The 18,983-nt window shown below is 46.1% G+C and overlaps 1 protein-coding gene across 3 annotated transcripts in view; it reads left to right on the top strand.

Moving 5' to 3' along the window:
- mcu (mitochondrial calcium uniporter) overlaps positions 1-18,983 on the top strand; it is a 47,803-nt gene that overhangs the window by 26,717 nt on the left and 2,103 nt on the right. For 2 of the 3 annotated variants that reach the window (XM_084021728.1, XM_084021729.1), the window contains exons 3-9: positions 11,474-11,537; positions 13,110-13,280; positions 13,562-13,666; positions 13,786-13,946; positions 14,337-14,540; positions 15,280-15,396; positions 15,563-18,983. The exon at positions 15,563-18,983 is cut by the window's right edge and continues 2,103 nt beyond it. In XM_084021728.1, coding sequence (XP_083877854.1) covers positions 11,474-11,537; positions 13,110-13,280; positions 13,562-13,666; positions 13,786-13,946; positions 14,337-14,540; positions 15,280-15,396; positions 15,563-15,643 — 903 coding nt within the window. In that variant the 3' untranslated portion in view covers positions 15,644-18,983. The remainder of the gene's footprint in view (positions 1-11,473; positions 11,538-13,109; positions 13,281-13,561; positions 13,667-13,785; positions 13,947-14,336; positions 14,541-15,279; positions 15,397-15,562) is intronic. The other variant, XR_014597999.1, reaches the window with a different exon arrangement.

The following is an 18,983-nucleotide window of genomic DNA, read 5'->3' as shown; positions in this document are numbered from 1 at the left end:
TCTTTACACCTAGATATCCGTGATGGATCTATTCAGTAATGATCAGGTTGTATAATGTTTTAAACAAGTTATAGCCTACCCTTAGGTGTGTAATTATTTTAATTTTTCTTTTTTTACTGTCCACATTCTGTGGGATTAAAGGCTTTATTGCATTGTTAAAGATAAAGCCTCCTTCCCAACACAAAAGGAGGTGGTGGGAGGTGTGAAGCAGGTAATTCCTGCAGTGTGACACAGACACGAATACAAGCAGCAATCTGAATACGAATAACTTCCCTTCGCTATCTTTTCACGTAAATTCAAACATAACCAGTTTACCTGCGTTACACCTTAAATCGCATTATGACTGGATTATTAATGTGTGTGTGTGTGTAAACGAAGACGCCGCTAAACGCCTGCGAGGCGACGAGTCAGCAGAGACGCCTCCGCCTTTTGAATTTGAGAAGCTGTCGGGACAAGATGACATTCACAGCTGATATTTAAGGGGGCTAAAACATTTGCTCTAGTTCATTTAAGTGTAGCGTTACATCATCATCATATCACCTGCGGTTCAAGATGTAAAATACGACAAACAACAGAATAAACCCCCAAAATTAAACCCAAATAATAGCTACAAATAGTTTTAAGATGTATCGTGGTGACATCAGAGGACTTCCTTCGTTCCAGCTGACGCCTGTGATCGAGCCTGTGCTGCGTTTGGTTCTCGCCAAAGGTGACGCCGTGAGGCACCGCCCCCAGAAAGACGTTGATCACATTGAAGCTGTTAAACCTCTGAATTGTATTAATAGTAGTCCTTGGAAGGCAACTTAACATGCATATTATTAATATAGTCTGCATGTTTTGCTCCGAGGTACCTGAAAACGCTTCAATCGGAACCACGGGGTGCTGGTTTGTTCGTCGTGGGAGGCAACATGGCGGCGACGCTTCGCCTGAGCTCATTCGCCCCAAACATCTAAGCTAGGCCGACTCCCGCAGTGTGGCGAGATGAGAAAATGGGCGGGAACTTTAGCAGTTGGGGGGGTGGAGGAGGCCCCTTGAGATAGATGGATTAATTGAATCCGATTCAGGGCTTGGAGGAGGAAAGGCGGCTGCAGAGAGCATCATCCTGATGATGAGGATTAAGATATTATGAATGGGAGCACAAGGACGGGGAGAGATACGGTGACGGCGTTGTCTGAGCATTAGGGAGGCTGACGAGCTCGCTTCAGTTTGAGGTCACGATGTCATTTTGGGGAGATGAGAGAGAGAGCTAGAGGCGAGATGAGAGGATGGGGACGATCTTTAACAAAGTAGTCGTCAGCCATGCGGTCTGATCCGGCATCAGCCGACTTAATTAGACATCTCCCGCTTTTTTTTGTGCCCCCCTTGTGTGGTCTTTGAGTCAGGGTGCCGTGTTCATCGTGACCTCCAGAGCTTTTGATGTGAAAGACGGGTCCGTCTGCCTTACTTGACCGCTGTGACTTCCATTCCCCGGCTCCTCCAGGTTGGCAGGTGATGGACGCTTTACAGATGCCGGCCGGCTTCCTGCTAACTGTCCAAAATCTGTGTGAGAGGGTCGGCTGCTCCCCTCACACGGGAATCCTCGCCACACAGGACCTGTGTATATTTGATGCTTGTTGTGAAGCAGCTGCTGTTGTTTTTAAGCAACCGGACAAATGGGACCCAACAGAAGTAAATACAGACATGATGTAGCGTTGAGGAGGGCTTGCACCGAAGCCTTACTCACTCCAGAAAGTGGCACAGCAAAGTTCATCCATCCAAGTGTGTCCTTTTCAAAGTAGTTGTTGGAACTTGTTGACCTAGTTGTGACTTGCTTGGGCTAGCTGGTAAATCACTGCTGCTGGTGAGCCGATAGAAAGTCACAATGGCCTTTTGAACTAGCTCGGTCGCTAATGGGACAAAAAGGAAACGCTCATCGTTTTATTCGTCCTACTTTGAATGTTCTTAATCTGCTGCGGGGATAAATTTCCTCCCCAATGAATTGTCTGAAGATCAGTTCATATTTTTGGAGTTTTAGGTCTCAAGTTACCGTGAATCATTTTTTTTATTATTACTACTGTGTGACACGGATTTGTAAAGGATTAATTCCTGCTGCGGAGGAACATTTGTACGGCTGCACGCTTGGCTCTAGATGTGAAACCACTCCTACGCTTTCGACTCAAACCAGCAGCCGCCGGTTCAGTTGTTTTATTATTCTCTGTGAAGGGAAACCGCCGATGTCAAATACTGACCCACCACCGCAGGAACGGCGCTCTGCAGGTCACAGGAGCACATTCAGCCGTGGGAGGAAAATCCATCCAGACAAACCTTTTTTTATAAGGTTTCTAGTTGATAGAGATAGTAGATCAAGGCCATTTTATCTTTGAAAATGTCCAGACGAGGAGAGCTTTGTGTGCTGCTACGCTCTGTATTCGTCTGTTGTTGTCCTCCCCTCGGCTCCTTCAGCATCACCTGGTCCGGTCCGGTCTGAGTGTCATTCATTAGTTCGGTTTCAGCCCTGGCATGTCTGCACGCCATATGTCCACATGGAACACAGCAGGACTCTTGCTGACGAGCCAACCAGGCGGCGAGTTTTATTTTTTCCCCGACGCCCCCGTCCTCTCGAGGCCAGACGGCCAAACGCTACAGATAGTTGCACAGTGAGCTCGATATTTTAGCCTGGCTTTTAATGGACTTGTAGCGTTTACAGTCCAAGTCATGCTCCAGGCAGAGAGGAGAGGGCCCGTTGGACAGGCACCGACATGGAGACGTTCCCAGGCTCCGCTCCATAAATAACCGCTTCAGGAGGAATTCGCTGCCCTGTGTGAGACGCCGAGCGCTGCCCTGGATGTCACCTCGCCTGCTCTCACAGAACAGTGACACGAGACATGGAGGGTCATCTCCGGATCAAGGGAATATTGGTCGAACATGCACTCTGATGGCTGATTTTTTGTGGCCTTTTATGGAAGCAGCTGCCATTTCCCTAACTGGTCTGGTTCCCAATAAGCAGGGAGGGAATATTAGTCGTCTTTATACATGAAAGAGGATTTGTTAAACACAGATCCACGATGATCCCATGATTTGTGACTCTGCCAACATTTTGCCCTTGTCTTCCATCCATCCCAAAGCCGGAGTCACAATACTGCAAATTTCACTCCACCTCATCGCTCACGACAAAGTTTAGAAAGCGGTTTCCCCCCCCAATCGGGTTTAATATCTACCTGGCTGTCAGGAAAATGTAATTTGACATTTTCACAGTTGAGCCGCATGTTTCGTCTCGGCTGACATTTAATTAGTCGGTTCCTCGACGGGAAAGCCTGTTCCTCTTGAACCTTTTCAAAAACTTAAACTTAAGATTAACTGGAAGGTGAATTCTGTTGTTTGCCGTTCCTAGAACTTTTTATGGAAAGGATGTGTTCATTTTCAGGTAGGTTTTCATACTTTAAAGTGCCCTCAGCCAGGTTATTTAATTCCACCCATTGTATTTACTGATTTCCTTGATCCCAGTCAACAGTCTGAGCTGCAGCGTGGCTGTGACACGCAGCTCATCAAGGTTATTAAGGTACTTCAAAGCCCTCTGGGCCTGATTGCATCAAAAATGTTCCCAATTTTTTGGATTCTCATCTCAGTCAGTTCGACCCCCACGATGCACATAATATTTTACATTCAGTGTCACTCGGATCATTTAGTTTCTGTCGCAAATACATTTTCATAAATCGAAATATAAAAGACGGAATCCAGAACTAGCCTGAGAATCATCAGGTTTTTATGTTTTCTTTCTCTATCATCCACTGATAGTATTTCATGGTTGCTGCTAATTAGCCATACTTTTAATGTTGGCATCTTCAAATTGGTTGTTCTGGTTGACCAGCAGTCCAAAACCTATGTTAATGAATTCAGACAATAATCAAACTTCTTGCCGATAATAATCTGTCAACAGACTAATTTCAAGTGATTTAACATTTAAGCAAAACTCAATTAACTATAAAATAAACTATTATTGTGTGCAGAGAATACAAAGAAATGAAACATAACTCGGGGAAGGGGGGGCAGATTATGAAAGCAAGGCACGAAATGAATCGGCGGCAGCAGAGAGCAGAAAGTGGAGCATCTTTCACCCCTCAGCGTTCCAGATGAGAGATAAATCGGGGACGACCTCGTACTAATGCGTGTGCTCTGAACTCGTGAACTTTGAATCCTTGAGGGGAGAGGTTTTTGGCCGCAGGAATCCTTCAAAAAAATCTGTGCTTTGTGCCTCTTTAATGGACCAGTTTTTATCTCACACCAAGAAATCATGGGTGATTTGACGGACTACCCCGAGGCCAGACTTTTCCATAAACCTCTATATCTCTGTATATATCGCTGCTTCCCTGTTGCCTCAAGCAGCTTCAGAAGGCGGGCGGCGTAGCGGCCACAGAGGACCCCCGCGCTGTGTTGGAGAGCACAAATGAGAGGTATTATTTATTACATCCCCTCTAATTAAAGCATCCGAAAACAATAGGGGGGGGGGGAGAATGCTGGTTGCAAAATGCAGCCCTTCTCTCAGAGGTGTGATCGAACTATAATGGCGGGAAGTGAGAGATGGATGGCAACGCTAGTGCTGGTGGTCGGTGGAGGAGAGAAGACAGAAAGTGAGGATGATGAGAGGTGAACAGTGCTTATTCAGCACTCAGCGCAGCGATTGGCGTGTGATGCGATTTGAGCTGCGGGCACCTCGAGGCTTAATCGGGGGGGGGGGGGGTTGTTAGGACCACCAGTCAGTGTGGAAGTGAGAGTGCAGAGCGCGAGGCTGGATTTGCATGCATTTCCCCTTCGCTGCATGTTTATGAGTGTCAGTCGGGTCTCCATTACTTTGAAAGGGGGAAAACGGCTGAAGCGCGGGAGGGGAGGGAGGTGGGTGGAGGTTTCTGTGTGCTATACAGTAGGTTGCGTGACCTGCACTGAAATTAACACTGACACAAGCAGCGAGTGCCATCTGGTGTATGAGCAATCATAGAGGCTCTGCAGACTGACAACACACACATACTGTAAATACAGTATATGCATGATGCACGCACATTTCTGAATCTCTGCAGCCCTTCTCATCGTGACCCGAGGAAGAAAATCGCCGGATCGAGTCCTTTTCTGTGAAGCACAATGGCCGAGCGCTGGCTGTCTTCTAAGCTCAGGCGTGAAAGCCCGCACTGCTGTTTAATAATGCATGGGGCTCCAGTCTTGTTGGTCCCAAGGAGGCGTGGAGGGGTGGTGTGAGTGAGTACGTTGGAGCCAATGGCCCTCCTGGAGCGTACATGTCAGGGACGGATCCGAGATCTTATCCCACGGATTAAACAAGCCACGACCCGGTATTAATTAATCACAGCATGTCCGGTGTCCGAAAAGGCAATTTATTGAAATGGACTGAAGATTAAGCTGGAATTATGTATCCCCCCGCTGTGGTGATTTTGGCGTTTGAAGTCAAGGTGGAAGGTGGTTTCCACTGTCGACTCTGCATTGCAGTGGAGAGGGTCAGGTTGGTACAGGCGTTTCACGGGGCGCGCTGTGCTTTGTCACCGTTCCCCTTCTCCGTGTGCGAGCGGTGATTACTTAACACCGCGCCGTTGGAGAATGCGACTGCAGATTTCATATCTGTTAATGGCTTTTACCAGACGAGGAACACACGGCTGAGAGGGGAAAAAAGGCGGCATTTTTCCTTCGTTACATAAACTCGTTGCCGCTGAGGCGGGAATAAAAAGACCTGACGGTGATTGCTGTGACACTGTACTCAAATCCACTTTTCTTCTGTAGCGATTGCAGAATGCACACCTTATTGAGGTGCGTACATGGTTTCTGTCTGTGTTTCTGAGGGGGGGGGGGGGGGGGGGGGGGGTGCAAGCGGGCTCGGATCGGGCACAGCTGTGCTTTTCAAGTTGTTAACCCCACAGTGGGGAAGTGTGGGCTGCAAGGAGCTGAGTGGGCAGGACCTCGCCCCTGGAGCAGAGGGGAGGGAGGAGGTGGCATGCGGCACAGCAGAGGGATCAAAAACTGGACACATCAGCCATACTGCACTGCCACAATATGACCTTTACATATCATGTTTGGCTTATAAAATGTGAGCCAGAAGGGTTTTTAATACCTTTCCAGGCCAGTAATCTATTAACCAAATGGTCAGGCAACAGAAAATACATCCATTTGATAATCAGTTAATCATCATTTTTATATATAAATATAAAAAACTAAAATCTAAAGATGAATTGGTCATAAAAAGTCATCATTGGCTTCTTTGCAGGGCTGAATTTAAAATGTTCCGGTGTGTTCTCATTCGTCCACTCAAAACCTGTGTTCAATTGTCAAGACAGATGTGTTTTTGAAAAAATGATTGCTTCCTCTGGCAGTAAAAACATGTGCACTTTTGAAGTAATAAAATAAAAAGTAACACATAATGCTTTCATATAATTAAGTTGATATTTAATTATTTCTGGACAATAAAAATAAAAAAATTCAAAAACTGCAAATTGCCGGAAATTAATTTTTAAACAGTCACAGCCGGCAGTCTCTTAATGTGCTATAAAAGAGATATAAAGGCAGAAACACGAAAACAGGAAAAAAAAGAGTAATCTAAGTGGGTTAATGAAGAGTGTCGTCCACACGCGTCCCTTCCAGCAGCTGAGACACAAGACATGATGTATGTCCTATTTAATAGCTCATCAACCTCATCCACATACATGAACGTAGTCCTTAAAGCCGAGTCGGCAGGTTGTCACAGCTGATCAGGGATGCACTGTAAACTGCTTGGCCCCTGTCTGGCCTGTCCTCTAGACCTCTGCACTCATCCGTCCTAGTGTGCATTGTACCTACAGTGACCTCCCACTGAACATGCACACCCCCGTCTGTCATAGCGTGATGCAGCACCACACTCCTTGACCCTAACCCCACATTAAAACCAGTGGACCACTGGGAGATTGATCCCAGCACCCTTCGATCGTAAATCCATCTGTACGTTATGACTTCTGCCAGTGAAAGGGATTAAAAAAAAACATTTTTTGGATTACATGTGTGCAGCGGTGCCCAGGGATGGGTGTGTTGCATGTGCTCCATTGACATGGATGAGCTGTGCATAAGTATCCGTGAATGATTTCGGCAGCGACTAACCTGCGTGGTCTGGCCCGGAGGCAGCACTCAGGACAGCACATTACCACATAGATGGATGCAGTCGTTGTGTAGATAAATGACGGCGGTTTCCATTCCCCCTGAAGGGCACCATGAAATGGGAATTATGTCAACGACATTATTCCTCAGCGCCGGTGCCTATAACACACTTGCCCACGCGGAAGCATCGGATGCTGGATGCTCGGCATCCAGAATATCCCCGCGGTGTGTCTGGAGATAAAAGGGAGAAGGGATTCTTTTTAAAACTGCTGTGTCATTTGGTGCTCAGATCAGCTGTAACAATAAAACTAAAGGAAGCATGAGGTTATATATGTACAGCTTTGACACAACCATAGGTTACTCGTACCTTGGGGGCACTTCTGCTATATGTATGTATATATGTGTATATATTAGGGGTGGGTAAAAATATATTGCGATACTTTGCCGCCCAATACAATATCGATTTTTCAACTCAAAAGATTGATTAAAAAAAAAAAGATTCATGTTTAGACGCGTTGTGAATGCAGTACTTTATCCTTTTTCATTTTATTTTTAATATTTATTCCAGTGAATTTCATGGGATTTAATAAAATGGAGAGGCTGTGTTGAATGAAATAGTTTTGACACAATTTGTCCTCTGATCAATATCATCTGATGTACACATACAGGTACTTGTGTGCATCTTTATATATATCGCAATATCATGATACATATCGTATCGTGACCAAAGTATCGTGATACGTATCGTATCGTATCGTGACCAAAGTATCGTGATACGTATCGTATCGTATCGTGACCAAAGTATCGTGATACGTATCGTATCGTGACCAAAGTATCGTGATACGTATTGTATCGTGAGGTTCTTGCCAATACTCACCCCTAGTATGTATGTATGTATGTATGTATATATAGATTACTGGCCTGAAAAAGTTTTAAAAACCCTGCTGGCTCACATTTTATAATAAATAATTAGGCTGTGCATAATTGGTTGAACATTAGTGTATAAAAACACTATTTTAGGCAAACAAGATATCCACTTTTTTATATCTAAGTGACATTTAAGATGAGATCAAATAAACACATTTGTAACAGTGACAGATGGTGTGAGTGAAAAGGGCACTTGAGTTCATCCGAGCATGCTGTTGGGGGACGTCGGGGAGAAACACATGGACTGTTGGTGTTTGTGTAGCTAATTAGTAAATTATGACACATAATCATTCGGTCACTGAACTGCGAAGATAATCCACTTTCTTTTTTAGTTTTTCTTTGGCTGAAAGAAAAAGTCTGGACTCAAATGAGAGCAATAATTTCATTACGTGGCTGGGATTCAACACAGCGAAGGTAAAAGGGTTTGCACACGGGGAGGATATCGATAGCTGCAGCAGTTTCACCCTCAAAGGTTGCGTGTTGAATCCCCTGAACGTGTGGAGGTTTTATATCCGTGCGATATTGTTACGACCCGTCTGTATGAGGATGATTAATCTTTCCTGCAGATCGATACCACACCTCTACGCGTGACGACGCTGCTGAGAAGCGTTGCATTTTCTGTGTCGGATTTCATTTTCACATGCCAACGTCTACACTGCACGACCCTTGTTTGCTGAGCTTTTCTCAGATTTTAAAGTGGGGAGTGTGTTTTTTTTTCCCCCCCTAAATTGGACTAAAATGCACACATGTATGATGAGATGCAGCGGGAATTAAAGCGCAGTGCAGATGAGAGTTGAGATAAGATCAAACCCAGTGCATCAGGATTCAGTGTGAGTACGGCAGAGGGGGAGGGAGGGGAGGGAGGGGAGGATGAAGGGGCAACCCCCCTTTCTAGACGAGGGATTCCTTTACTGCAGTGATCAGCAGTCCCCCTTCCCTCCTCCCCCTCCTCCCTATGCTTTTCATCACACTCCTGGCTTTCTCTTTTTATCCCCCCCCCCCCCCCTCTCTCTCTTCCTTCCTCTGTTTCCCATCATCCCCTCCTTCCCTCCTTCTAGCCAACCGTCTCTCCCGCCTCACGCATCACGGTCACGTTTCGGCTGCTGCGGCGTACAGTATATGCAGCACATGGTTAGGAACGCAAGCGCGCTCGTGACTCACACAGCGTTTTACTCCAGCCTTCATTTATCTCGATCGTTCCCCTGCTGCTGCTCCATTTATCCTCCATTCTCTCCCCTCCTCCAGCTCATCTGTCCATCTCCCCTCGGCCTTCGTCGATGCCCTTTTCCTTTCTCTTTCTCTCTCTCTCTCTCACTCTCTTACCCGTATGACATTGATTCCAAGGTTGCTGTGCTATTGACTGCTGCTACGCTGTTAAATATTTCAGGCAGCGTTTCAGTGGCTGTGTGCCGAGAGGGAGGGTTCGCTCACAAAACAGGCTAGTGAACAGACTGGGTGGACACACACACACACACACACACACACACATGCACACCCGCCACCTGCGAAACACACAGAGGTACATTCATGCCACTCCACAGATGGAGGCACGCGAACGCCAGCGCCATAATTTGCTTATGCGCGTGAATGTGGCCCGTTTTTCTGAGCGTGTGTGTGCGTGGGTCGGCGCCGCCCGTGTCGTCTCGGTGAAATCGTCCCCTCCTGGCTTCAAGCAGCTGAAAAGTTAATGAATGAGCAAAGCAGTGCTGGCGGCTCTCGCTGCAGACTGTGCAGTTATTCCAGACTCGCCAAAAACGCCTTTCTCAGCATGTCATCTGATCAGCAGCCTGTTTGGGCTCCTGCTCGGTGCCACGAGACGGCAATCAGCGTTCTAGTATAGGACACACAAACACGCGTCTGTCGTCTTCGGCCTGGTGGTGTCCAACACGGGAGCTTTCTCCCTTCTGACCCCTACGTGGGAACTGGTAGTGGATTCCTTTTTATAAATGCTTTCAGACTTGTTCTTCACCATTTAATGAAGTTTTTACTTCCTCTTTGGGGTCTAACAAGAGGGCAACGCCAGAATAGTGAGCACTCAGCAAGGTCTCTGTGTTTGGTCTTTGAATGCCCCGTGAGGACAATCTCTTTCTCTCTCTCTCTGTAAAAAAACAAAGCAGCAGTCAATATCCAGAGCAAGTAAGTGACAGTGGTGGTTAACTGTCATTGTTTGTGTTAATCAGCTATTTGTGTCCGTCCGTTGTAGAAACACTGTGATAAATAGACTGGGATCCACTGTGTTTGTGTTTAGCTCCGTGCTATAGATCCAGAAAACATGCACACACACACACACACACACACACACACACACACACACACACACACACACACACACTCGCCCTTAAAGTTGGAATATATCGTTTTTATAGGTGAAATTTAAAAAATGCATAACATTTGTTTGGTGCTATAAAAGACAGGACTTGCAAATGATTCCAACTTTATGGGCGACCCAATATATATATATCTATATATAGATATAGATATAGATATAGATATATAGATATAAATATATCTCACCACAGTTGAACACAGAGTGAGTGAGTCTGTTTGAGAGCATCCACGCTGTTAAAGATGCCTCTGGAAACTGAAGTGTTAATAGAACGTGTGATCCGGTCGACACATTAATACGCGCCGCTGCGGCGTCACCAGTCGGTAGACCAACCGAGGCTCTGATTCTAACTTTAAGATTCAGGAAAAAGTTGTGTTTTTCGGCCTCTGGCGCTCTTTGTTGCCTCGCTTCCGACGTCTCATCCTCGGCCCCCAGTCGCCCTTTGTAAATGTGAGGCGTTCTGACAGCCCGTCTCGAGCCTTAAAAGGCTCCACGGCGGCTCGGCAGGAGAAAAAAAATGTGACGAGCTCTGTAATGTGAAACGTGTGCAGACACTCTCGACTGCGCCGGGTTAACACAGTCCACAGGAAAAAAAAAAAGAAAAGGCCAGGGTTTCCCCAAGCTCTGCTCCTCCGTCCGCCTCCCTCCCCCCCCTCCCTCCCTCCAGTCTGTAAAAGTGGAGGATTCATACTGAAACACGTTATTGTTATTCAGGCTGCATTTGGCTGCCTTCCTTCTCTGTGAAGGTTTCCTCCAGGCGAGGGTTTTCTGTGTCTGAGCTGTTGTATTTGGATGTGAGAGAAAGTGTGTGTGTGTGTGTGTGTGTGTGTGTTTTTATGCGTTTTCCCATTGTAAAATATTTCTGTGACCAGGAAGCTGCAGCTTCATCTGTCTTGGGTGTGGCTCCAGCCTGGAAATAGTAGCATTTGTAGAAACTGGAACACAGGAAGCCATTTTGCAACATAATACTTAGTCATTCTTTGAAAAGTAAACGGCATAGCGTGGTGTCGTGTTGCCGAAATCACTGGCTTAAAATAGCAGAAACATGACATGAGGAAAAGGATTTCTTACATGTGGAATTAACAGGCTGTTGCCCTTTTTCTGTGTCTTCCCCTGCAGGTTTGGAGTGGCGCCCCCTCATGGCACGGCCAGAGACTGTTGTGTTCCTCGGCTGCTCCGGAGGGTAAGTCCTCGCCTCCTCTCACTTCATTCAGTTTATTGTGTGTATATATATGAGGGATTCCCACATCCAAGCCTCCGCTCCTCGTCGGAGACGAATGAGTTCGGCCGCGTTGAAAGAATGCCGCATTGATCAGACAGCGGAGGCTCATTTGGAATTAACAGCCAGGAGTCATTAATATGGAATCCGTCTCGGGGAAGCATCTGCTCGTCTGAGTGAGAGGCGGGGAGGGATGGAGAGCGTGAACCGAACAGAGGGAGGGAAAGAGAGGTTAGGGGGTGGGGGGGGGGAGAAAGCAGCAGCAATGCAGTGATGTGATTTTTAAAGGGAGCCTTGATGGCTGGGCACGTTGGTCCACGGAGGACAAAAGGTGCATTAAAAAACGGCCATGATGCCCGGGGGGCGAGGTTACAAAACTGTTTCCGTAATAAAGAAATAAAATGTCTACACCTCCGCGATCTTTTGGGAGACACTCATGAAACGGAGGCCAAGCTGGGTGCCAGTCGATGAGCCTTCATTTCTGGGTGCCGGCCCAAGTGGAGAGATGTGCTGATTCACTGCAGTGGTCCTGAGCGGGAGGCAGGTGATTGGGTGCAGCAGCAGCAGCAGCGAGGCAGCTGGGATCACCTCCGCCGTGGGCTCACAGTCGTCTGCCGTGATTCATGGCTCTGTCATTAGAGGCCACTCAGCGTGATAATGGTATAAGCTGTGCCGGCTCATTATAACCCGTTTGGTTACGAACCAATAGAGATGCATTACAGATCATTTACTGGCGTTGCTGAACAGAAGCGGAGCGGTGGCTCGGCTGTTTGGGACACAAATTACAATTCTCACGGTAGTTGTTGAAAAGTGCAAGTGCACACGAAACACTAGATCACACCATGAACTTATGAAATTAAAAAAATCTGTTACTATTACACAAATGGATTCATTCCATTTCTTTTATATGTTTTGCTGTCATGAAAAGCCTTTTCAGGGAGTGATTGAATAGCGACATGTACCTCCGTGTCCTTCTGATTGTCAGTCCCTCCAGCCTTTCTATGGGAATAAGAAACACCAATAGTTGACATCAACAGATCGACATCAACACATTTTTATGCGATATTATACTGTTTTGATCTTTAGGACCCGGCGGCCAAAGAGCAGTCGATGTGTCTCTTCAGAATTAATTTACGAATGACTCTTGAAGTTTGCAGATGCTGTTTAGAGCAGTTAGAATCTATCAGATAACGAAACGTTGAGCACTCAATGACAAAGCGATAGATAATGAAGGGTTTGCATCATTAAAGTACCAAACTCTGCAGTGTTTGGCATCCAGAAGATGCGATCAAATTACAAGAATTTAAGTTCCAGACAGACATTTGTGTGAGTGATTTACAATTCTGTAATAATAAGCCGACGTCTAGACCAACTGGTGCCGAGCAAAATAAGCAATATGCTGTTCCCCCTATTTAATGTTCTGCTTCTTCAATCAGAAGGCGCCCACGGCATGAAAAGCTCATTTCCACGGTATAGTTAAGACCTCATTCAGTCATTTCTTCCTTTTTCCTGCATCGTGTGATATTTTCCTTGCAGAGGTGACGGTGGTGTATCAGAACGGGCTGCCGGTGATCTCCGTCAGTTTGCCGTCCAGGCGAGAGCGCTGTCAGTTCACCCTCAAGCCTCTCAGCGACTGTGTGGGAGTTTTCCTGCAACAGCTCCAGGCGGAGGACAGAGGCATCGACCGGGTAGCCATCTACTCCACGGGTAGGTTCGCAAACAAGGACACTCCATCCCTGTATTTACCCCCGGCAGGGGCGTGCGTATACGTTTGCTTTGCACTGCATGGGACCACGAAATGATTTCTTTTAATCAAGATGAAGAATCTACTTGATATCTTAATGTGTGCGTCTGCTTTTAGCGCTCTTGATAAGCAGACGGCAAGAGATGTGAAGGGTATTTGAAGTGGCTTCGCCATCATCGCTCCATCTCTCTTATCGTCTACCCCTTCACATCTCTCTCTCCTCTCTCTCTCTCTCTCCCTCCAGATGGAGCGAGGGTCGCCTCCTCCACAGGCATAGACATCCTGCTGCTGGATGATTTCAACCTCGTCATTAATGACACCACACACCTCGTCCGGCCACCGAGGAGAGGTGAGGACAAAGTGCAGAGCCTGTATTGTTTCTAGTCGTTCGCTCCACTGCCCATAAGAGGAAGGGATGGTTTTTTATTTCCTGCTCAAACCTGTCTTAATGTTTGCATTCGTGTGCAGAGCTGCTCCCCCACGAGGAGGCAGAACGGCTGAATGACGTCAAGTTTCTGGTGCAGCAGCTCTACACCACCCTGCGCATCGAGGAGCACCAACTCGGCAAGGAGCGCGAGCTGATTGGACGACTGGAGGACCTCAACTCTCAACTCCGCCCCTTAGAGAAGGTCCAGCCTCCTTAACACACTTGACTGTACTGACTGTGTGGTTGCCGTGGTTGCGAGTTCATTGCTTCTCTTCCCTCAACCCACAAATGATTACAGGTTTTTTTTTTAACCAGCCAAATTAAAGCTCACAAAAGTATAAGTGATGTAAATGATTTGAAGTCAAGAGGAGCTGTGGTTACTTAGAATTTCACTAGTTATAATCCTCTTATATGCAGGTAATTATTGTGTTGTATCATCATTTCCACTCAGCCATTAAGGATTACTGGTTTAAAGGCGGTCTGACCAGTTGAGCCACCATAATAACGGGTTATTGGCTATCAAGGGTCTAAAATAACGCCAATCAATAATGCTTTCCTCCTCACTGCGTTCTCAATACATATCTCTGGGCAGGTGAAGGCGGAGCTGAATAAGAAGGCCGAGCGGCGTACCACCTGGGTGCTGTGGGGCGGCATGGCGTACATGGCCACCCAGTTTGGCATCCTGGCCAGGCTCACCTGGTGGGAGTACTCCTGGGATATCATGGAGCCCGTCACCTACTTTATCACCTATGGCACGGCCATGGCCATGTACGCCTACTTTGTGCTTACACGCCAGGTAAGGCTCAGCCTAAAGTATAGCGTTGCATATGCTTGGATGAATGTTTGAGTAGAGTTTGAGTGTTTGTTTTAGAACAATTCTGCTTATTTTTCAGTTATTATTTCTTATTTATTGAAACAAAAGCAACATTTCTGTGGCTCAAGCTTCTCAAATATGAGGATTTGCTGCTTTTGCCTGTTTTATATTATTAAAAATTGATTATCTTTTGTTTTTGTTGGCTGGAGAAAATAAGCAATCTGAAGATGTTACTATTGTATTGCCATTTTTTATTTCCCCCTGTTTTCTGACGTGTATACTAAAGGCAGATGAATTTTAAAAGGTTATCATATTAATCATACTTACAACCTACCCTTAAGTAGGCACATTATTTTAGTGGAGCTTTTGCCAAATATTGTGACATACCATTGAATCATTGAGGGGAACTTTTATTTGTTAATTTTAGCCACCGGAGAACAAATTGTTAGAGTTATAAAACCCAACGTCTGCCCTCTCTTTGCATCACCCATTTGCATTAAACTGTAATATTTATAGCTATTTAAAAAAGCTGCACTGATGGCGTTGCCCTTGAGATATGAATTCAGCATTCATAACTCCCCGCTAGCTTTGAACTCCAAGGACATGAGTCAATTTGATGAGAATTTCTCGCTGCTGTGATTTGACCCAATAAATGGAAAAGCATCACATGGACACTATCTGATGAACCGGTTCCGTGTCCCCCCCCCCCTGTAACCTGCAGGAGTACGTTTACCCCGACGCTAGAGACAGACAGTATCTGCTGTTCTTCCACAAGGGGGTGAAAAGGACACGCTTCGACGTCGAGAAGTACAACAAGCTGAGGGATGATATCGCTGAGGTACAGTTCACTTGGTGAAAGCCTGTGATGTAAAATTAGCCCGGCGGTCACAGCGGGGACGCTCACATTTTCACAATTCAATACTCTGATTTGTAACGGCTTGTGCAAAGTCCTGGTTTCACGCCAATCTCTCTCTCCTCTCACTTGGGTTTTACCCCCTCTCCAGGTGGAGTTGGATCTGAAGCGTCTTCGGGACCCGCTCCAGCTCCAGCTCCCAGTTCAGCAGCTCACAGCCAGTAAAGATTGATGGGAAGAGTGTCTCCCTCCTCTCTCGGCTCCTGCAAACCCCTTCCCCTCTTCCCCTCCAACACCCTTCTCCTTCCCCGTTTACCCTCGACTCTTCCCTCCGACTCGTCCCTCCCCCATCCCTCCCACACCCAATAATCCCATCCCTTTCTTGACTGTGGGAGTTAGTTTTTTCTCCTTTTTTTTTTCTCTTTTTTTTTTTTTTTCTTTTTACTTTCCTGACTGAAAACTCCAGTTGGAATTGCAAGTGAAATCCGCTAAAAGACGAATGGCGACACTACCGGAAACTGAAAAAAAAAAAACCCTCTTACAGCCGGAAAAAGGATGACGAGGATGACGAAAAAAAGGATAATGATGATGAAGGAATAAAACTGGGCTGCTATGGATATGCCTCAAGTCTCCGGAGGGACAGCCTGCAGGGAACGTCAGGGGGCAAACAGGAATTATCACACCTCTAGACGCTCCAGAACAGAGGACATGCAGAGGGGCATTGTAGTGTGTGTGTGTGTGAGTGTGTGTGTGACTATCAGGGTACACTGGGACACCGACCCTGGCCACTCTGCGGGTCGACGCAGCAGTGTAGTCCCGCCTCCTCTAGCAGTCAAACTGTCGACACACGCACCTACTCTTGTTTGGGGCCAGGCTCCGGGGAGAGTCTCTGTCCCACACCTTAACGTTTACAAGAAAGTCCTGCAGTCGCACCATCAGGGGGACGATCGTCTTCCTGTGGCTGAACTCTGCCGCCTCTCCCTCCCTGGGCCACGCCTTCTCCAGGTGACGGACAGCTGTCCCTCCCAGCGTGACCTTTGTCAGGAGCCCCGTCTCCACTCGCAGGATATAGGCATGACGACGCCTCGTTTCCTCTTCCTGTTGACGTCCTGTAGCGGCCCGGTCTGCGCAAGTATGAGAGTACTACCGACAACAACATCACTGTGTGTTCTTTTATTCCAAAAAAATATTTTGGCACTTTTTATTTTGAAAGCCATAGTATATTTGTTATGAAAAGAATATAACTATATATATATATATATGTATACAATCAAATAAACAGATGACCAGAGGCTAGTTTTTTTCAGTGGGGGGAGGAGCTCTCTTACAAACGTCATTTCATCAGAAACTAACAGTCCAGTGCGCGCACACGAGCATTATAACGTACGCATTTATACCTTGAACAAACTATTTCATATCTTGTCATGACGAACACACGCTGTATTTCACAGTAACTACGTCCAGGTCGGGCGTAAGGCTTCTGTGCATGGCCACCAAAGGAATGGGGGGGGGGGGGATGCTGAAGCCAAATCAGGATGCAAATGTCTTCGATTGGAATTGATTTTGAGAAACGAAGAATATTGATGTGGATAATTCCATCCTTGACCTCTGTAGTCGTCTCATGAATACAAAAATTGCTGTGGAAATGTTTAACATAATGAAGGGAATGTGCAGTGAACATTGTCTCAGACGAACCCACAGGCAATCATATCATATAATTTATCTGATGAACTGGTGGCTTAAAAAATAAAAGACTAGATGAAACCTAGTGTATAACTGGGACGTTTGTGCTCAATGTGCCTAATTGCAGATAAGCTAAACTTCTCAACCTCAACGATTATCTTGTTAAACGCCACACGAAATGAAAGCCATCTCTCTCTCGACTCAAACCGCCTCTACAACCTGCAGCCTCTCAGTCGGTCACCATGGCAACGCTGTTGTTGATGACACGGAGGAACACACGTGATCTCCTTCCTGTTTTTGTTATTGTGGCGTTAGCACCACTGTGTGTCATACTGTGAAATTTCCCATTAATAATCTGCAATTTACGAAAAGGCACCTGGTTTCATCCTAAGGTGTCGGACATTAGGGTTAGGTCTAAATGTTGACAGTGTTTTGGTGACTGAATATCATGTTTGTTATAAGAAAAGGCTAAGCCAACCAAGACCGTTATCGCAGTAAACAGCCCAGTTATCTCCATCAACAACGTATCCAATGAGCCTATTCATCACGTAAACATGTTGATAAAGTTTGCTTTGCTGTCTATTAGGGGTGAAGTGAGATTGTTTGGATGCTGGCTGCAGGCGTGCTAACGCTAGCTAGGGCTGCTGTGCTAACGCTAGCGAGGGCTGCTGTACTAATGCTAGCTAGGACTGCTGTGCTAACGCTAGCGAGGGCTGCTGTACTAATGCTAGCTAGGGCTGCTGTGGGGGATTTAACTTTCAGGGTCTTGTAGTTCCACCGTATTGTGTGTTCTAGATGTGTTGACCTCTCCAGATTTGCATTTGTGTCCGCTTCGAGTCTCAAATGTTTCTGCTTGCTCTGACGACGCCCCTTGGTGACATCGTAAGCCTACGTCACTCGACTGACCAATGGTGCAGTTCGATCAGTCACTTACTTACTTACTTTCTTACTTATTTACTGACTTATTTACTGACTTACTTACTTACTTACTTACTTACGTACTTACTTAGTCAGCCACAGAGCTGCTTATACAGCTGGACCATAGACCCCTAGCCCTATAAGTACGTTTATTTTTTTGGAAGCGTAAAATGACCACTTACAGATTGTCTGCGACCTGGCCATTAAGCTTAACGGCATGTGGATTTCAACATTTTTTATGATTTTATGATATAAGACTGATCAAATTGCACCGTTGGTCAGTTGAGTGTAGGCCTACTATGTTACCAAGGGTTGTTGCTCATGTCGTCTGAAGCCATCAGAGCAGCAGAAACATATCCATACATTCCTCGCTGCAGTGTTTTATAATGTGAAATGCAAAGCTGGAGAAGTCAACATGTCTAGAACACACAGAATACAGTGGATGTAAAAGCTAAAAGCATTTATCAGAGCCTGAAAGCTAAATCCGCCCACAGCAGCCGTAGCTACCTTTAGCACAGCAGCTGCAGCGCTAGCGTTAGCATGCCTGCAGCCAGCGTCTAAACAATCGAACGTAACCCAATACAACTCTGAGTGAAGCATTGTGAACTTCATCAACATGTTTACGTGATTAATAGGCTCGTTGAATACTGTTTCCTGTAATAACGGTCTTGGTTGGCTTAGCATTTTTTAACATCATTACACTCAGACACTGGCTGCGCCCGAAATTTAGTCACCACAATACTGTCAGATTTATTAGTACGTCCGACACCTTAGTAGGAAACCAAAATTAAAAACGGGGAAATATCACAGTATGATGCACAACAGTGCTAACGCCACAATAACAAAGATAGCAAGGAAATGTTGCCCTGGTGACCGACTGACAGGCTGCAGGTATTAGAGAGGATTTGAGTCGAGAGAGAGATGGATTTTAATTTGTGCGGTGTTTAAACAAAATAATGTTATGGTTCAGA

The sequence above is a fragment of the Eutrigla gurnardus genome (genome assembly GCF_963514095.1).
Source record: "Eutrigla gurnardus genome assembly, chromosome: 11".
Classification (NCBI taxonomy): Eukaryota; Metazoa; Chordata; class Actinopteri; order Perciformes; family Triglidae; genus Eutrigla; species Eutrigla gurnardus.
This window is presented reverse-complemented; position numbering and strand designations above follow the sequence as displayed.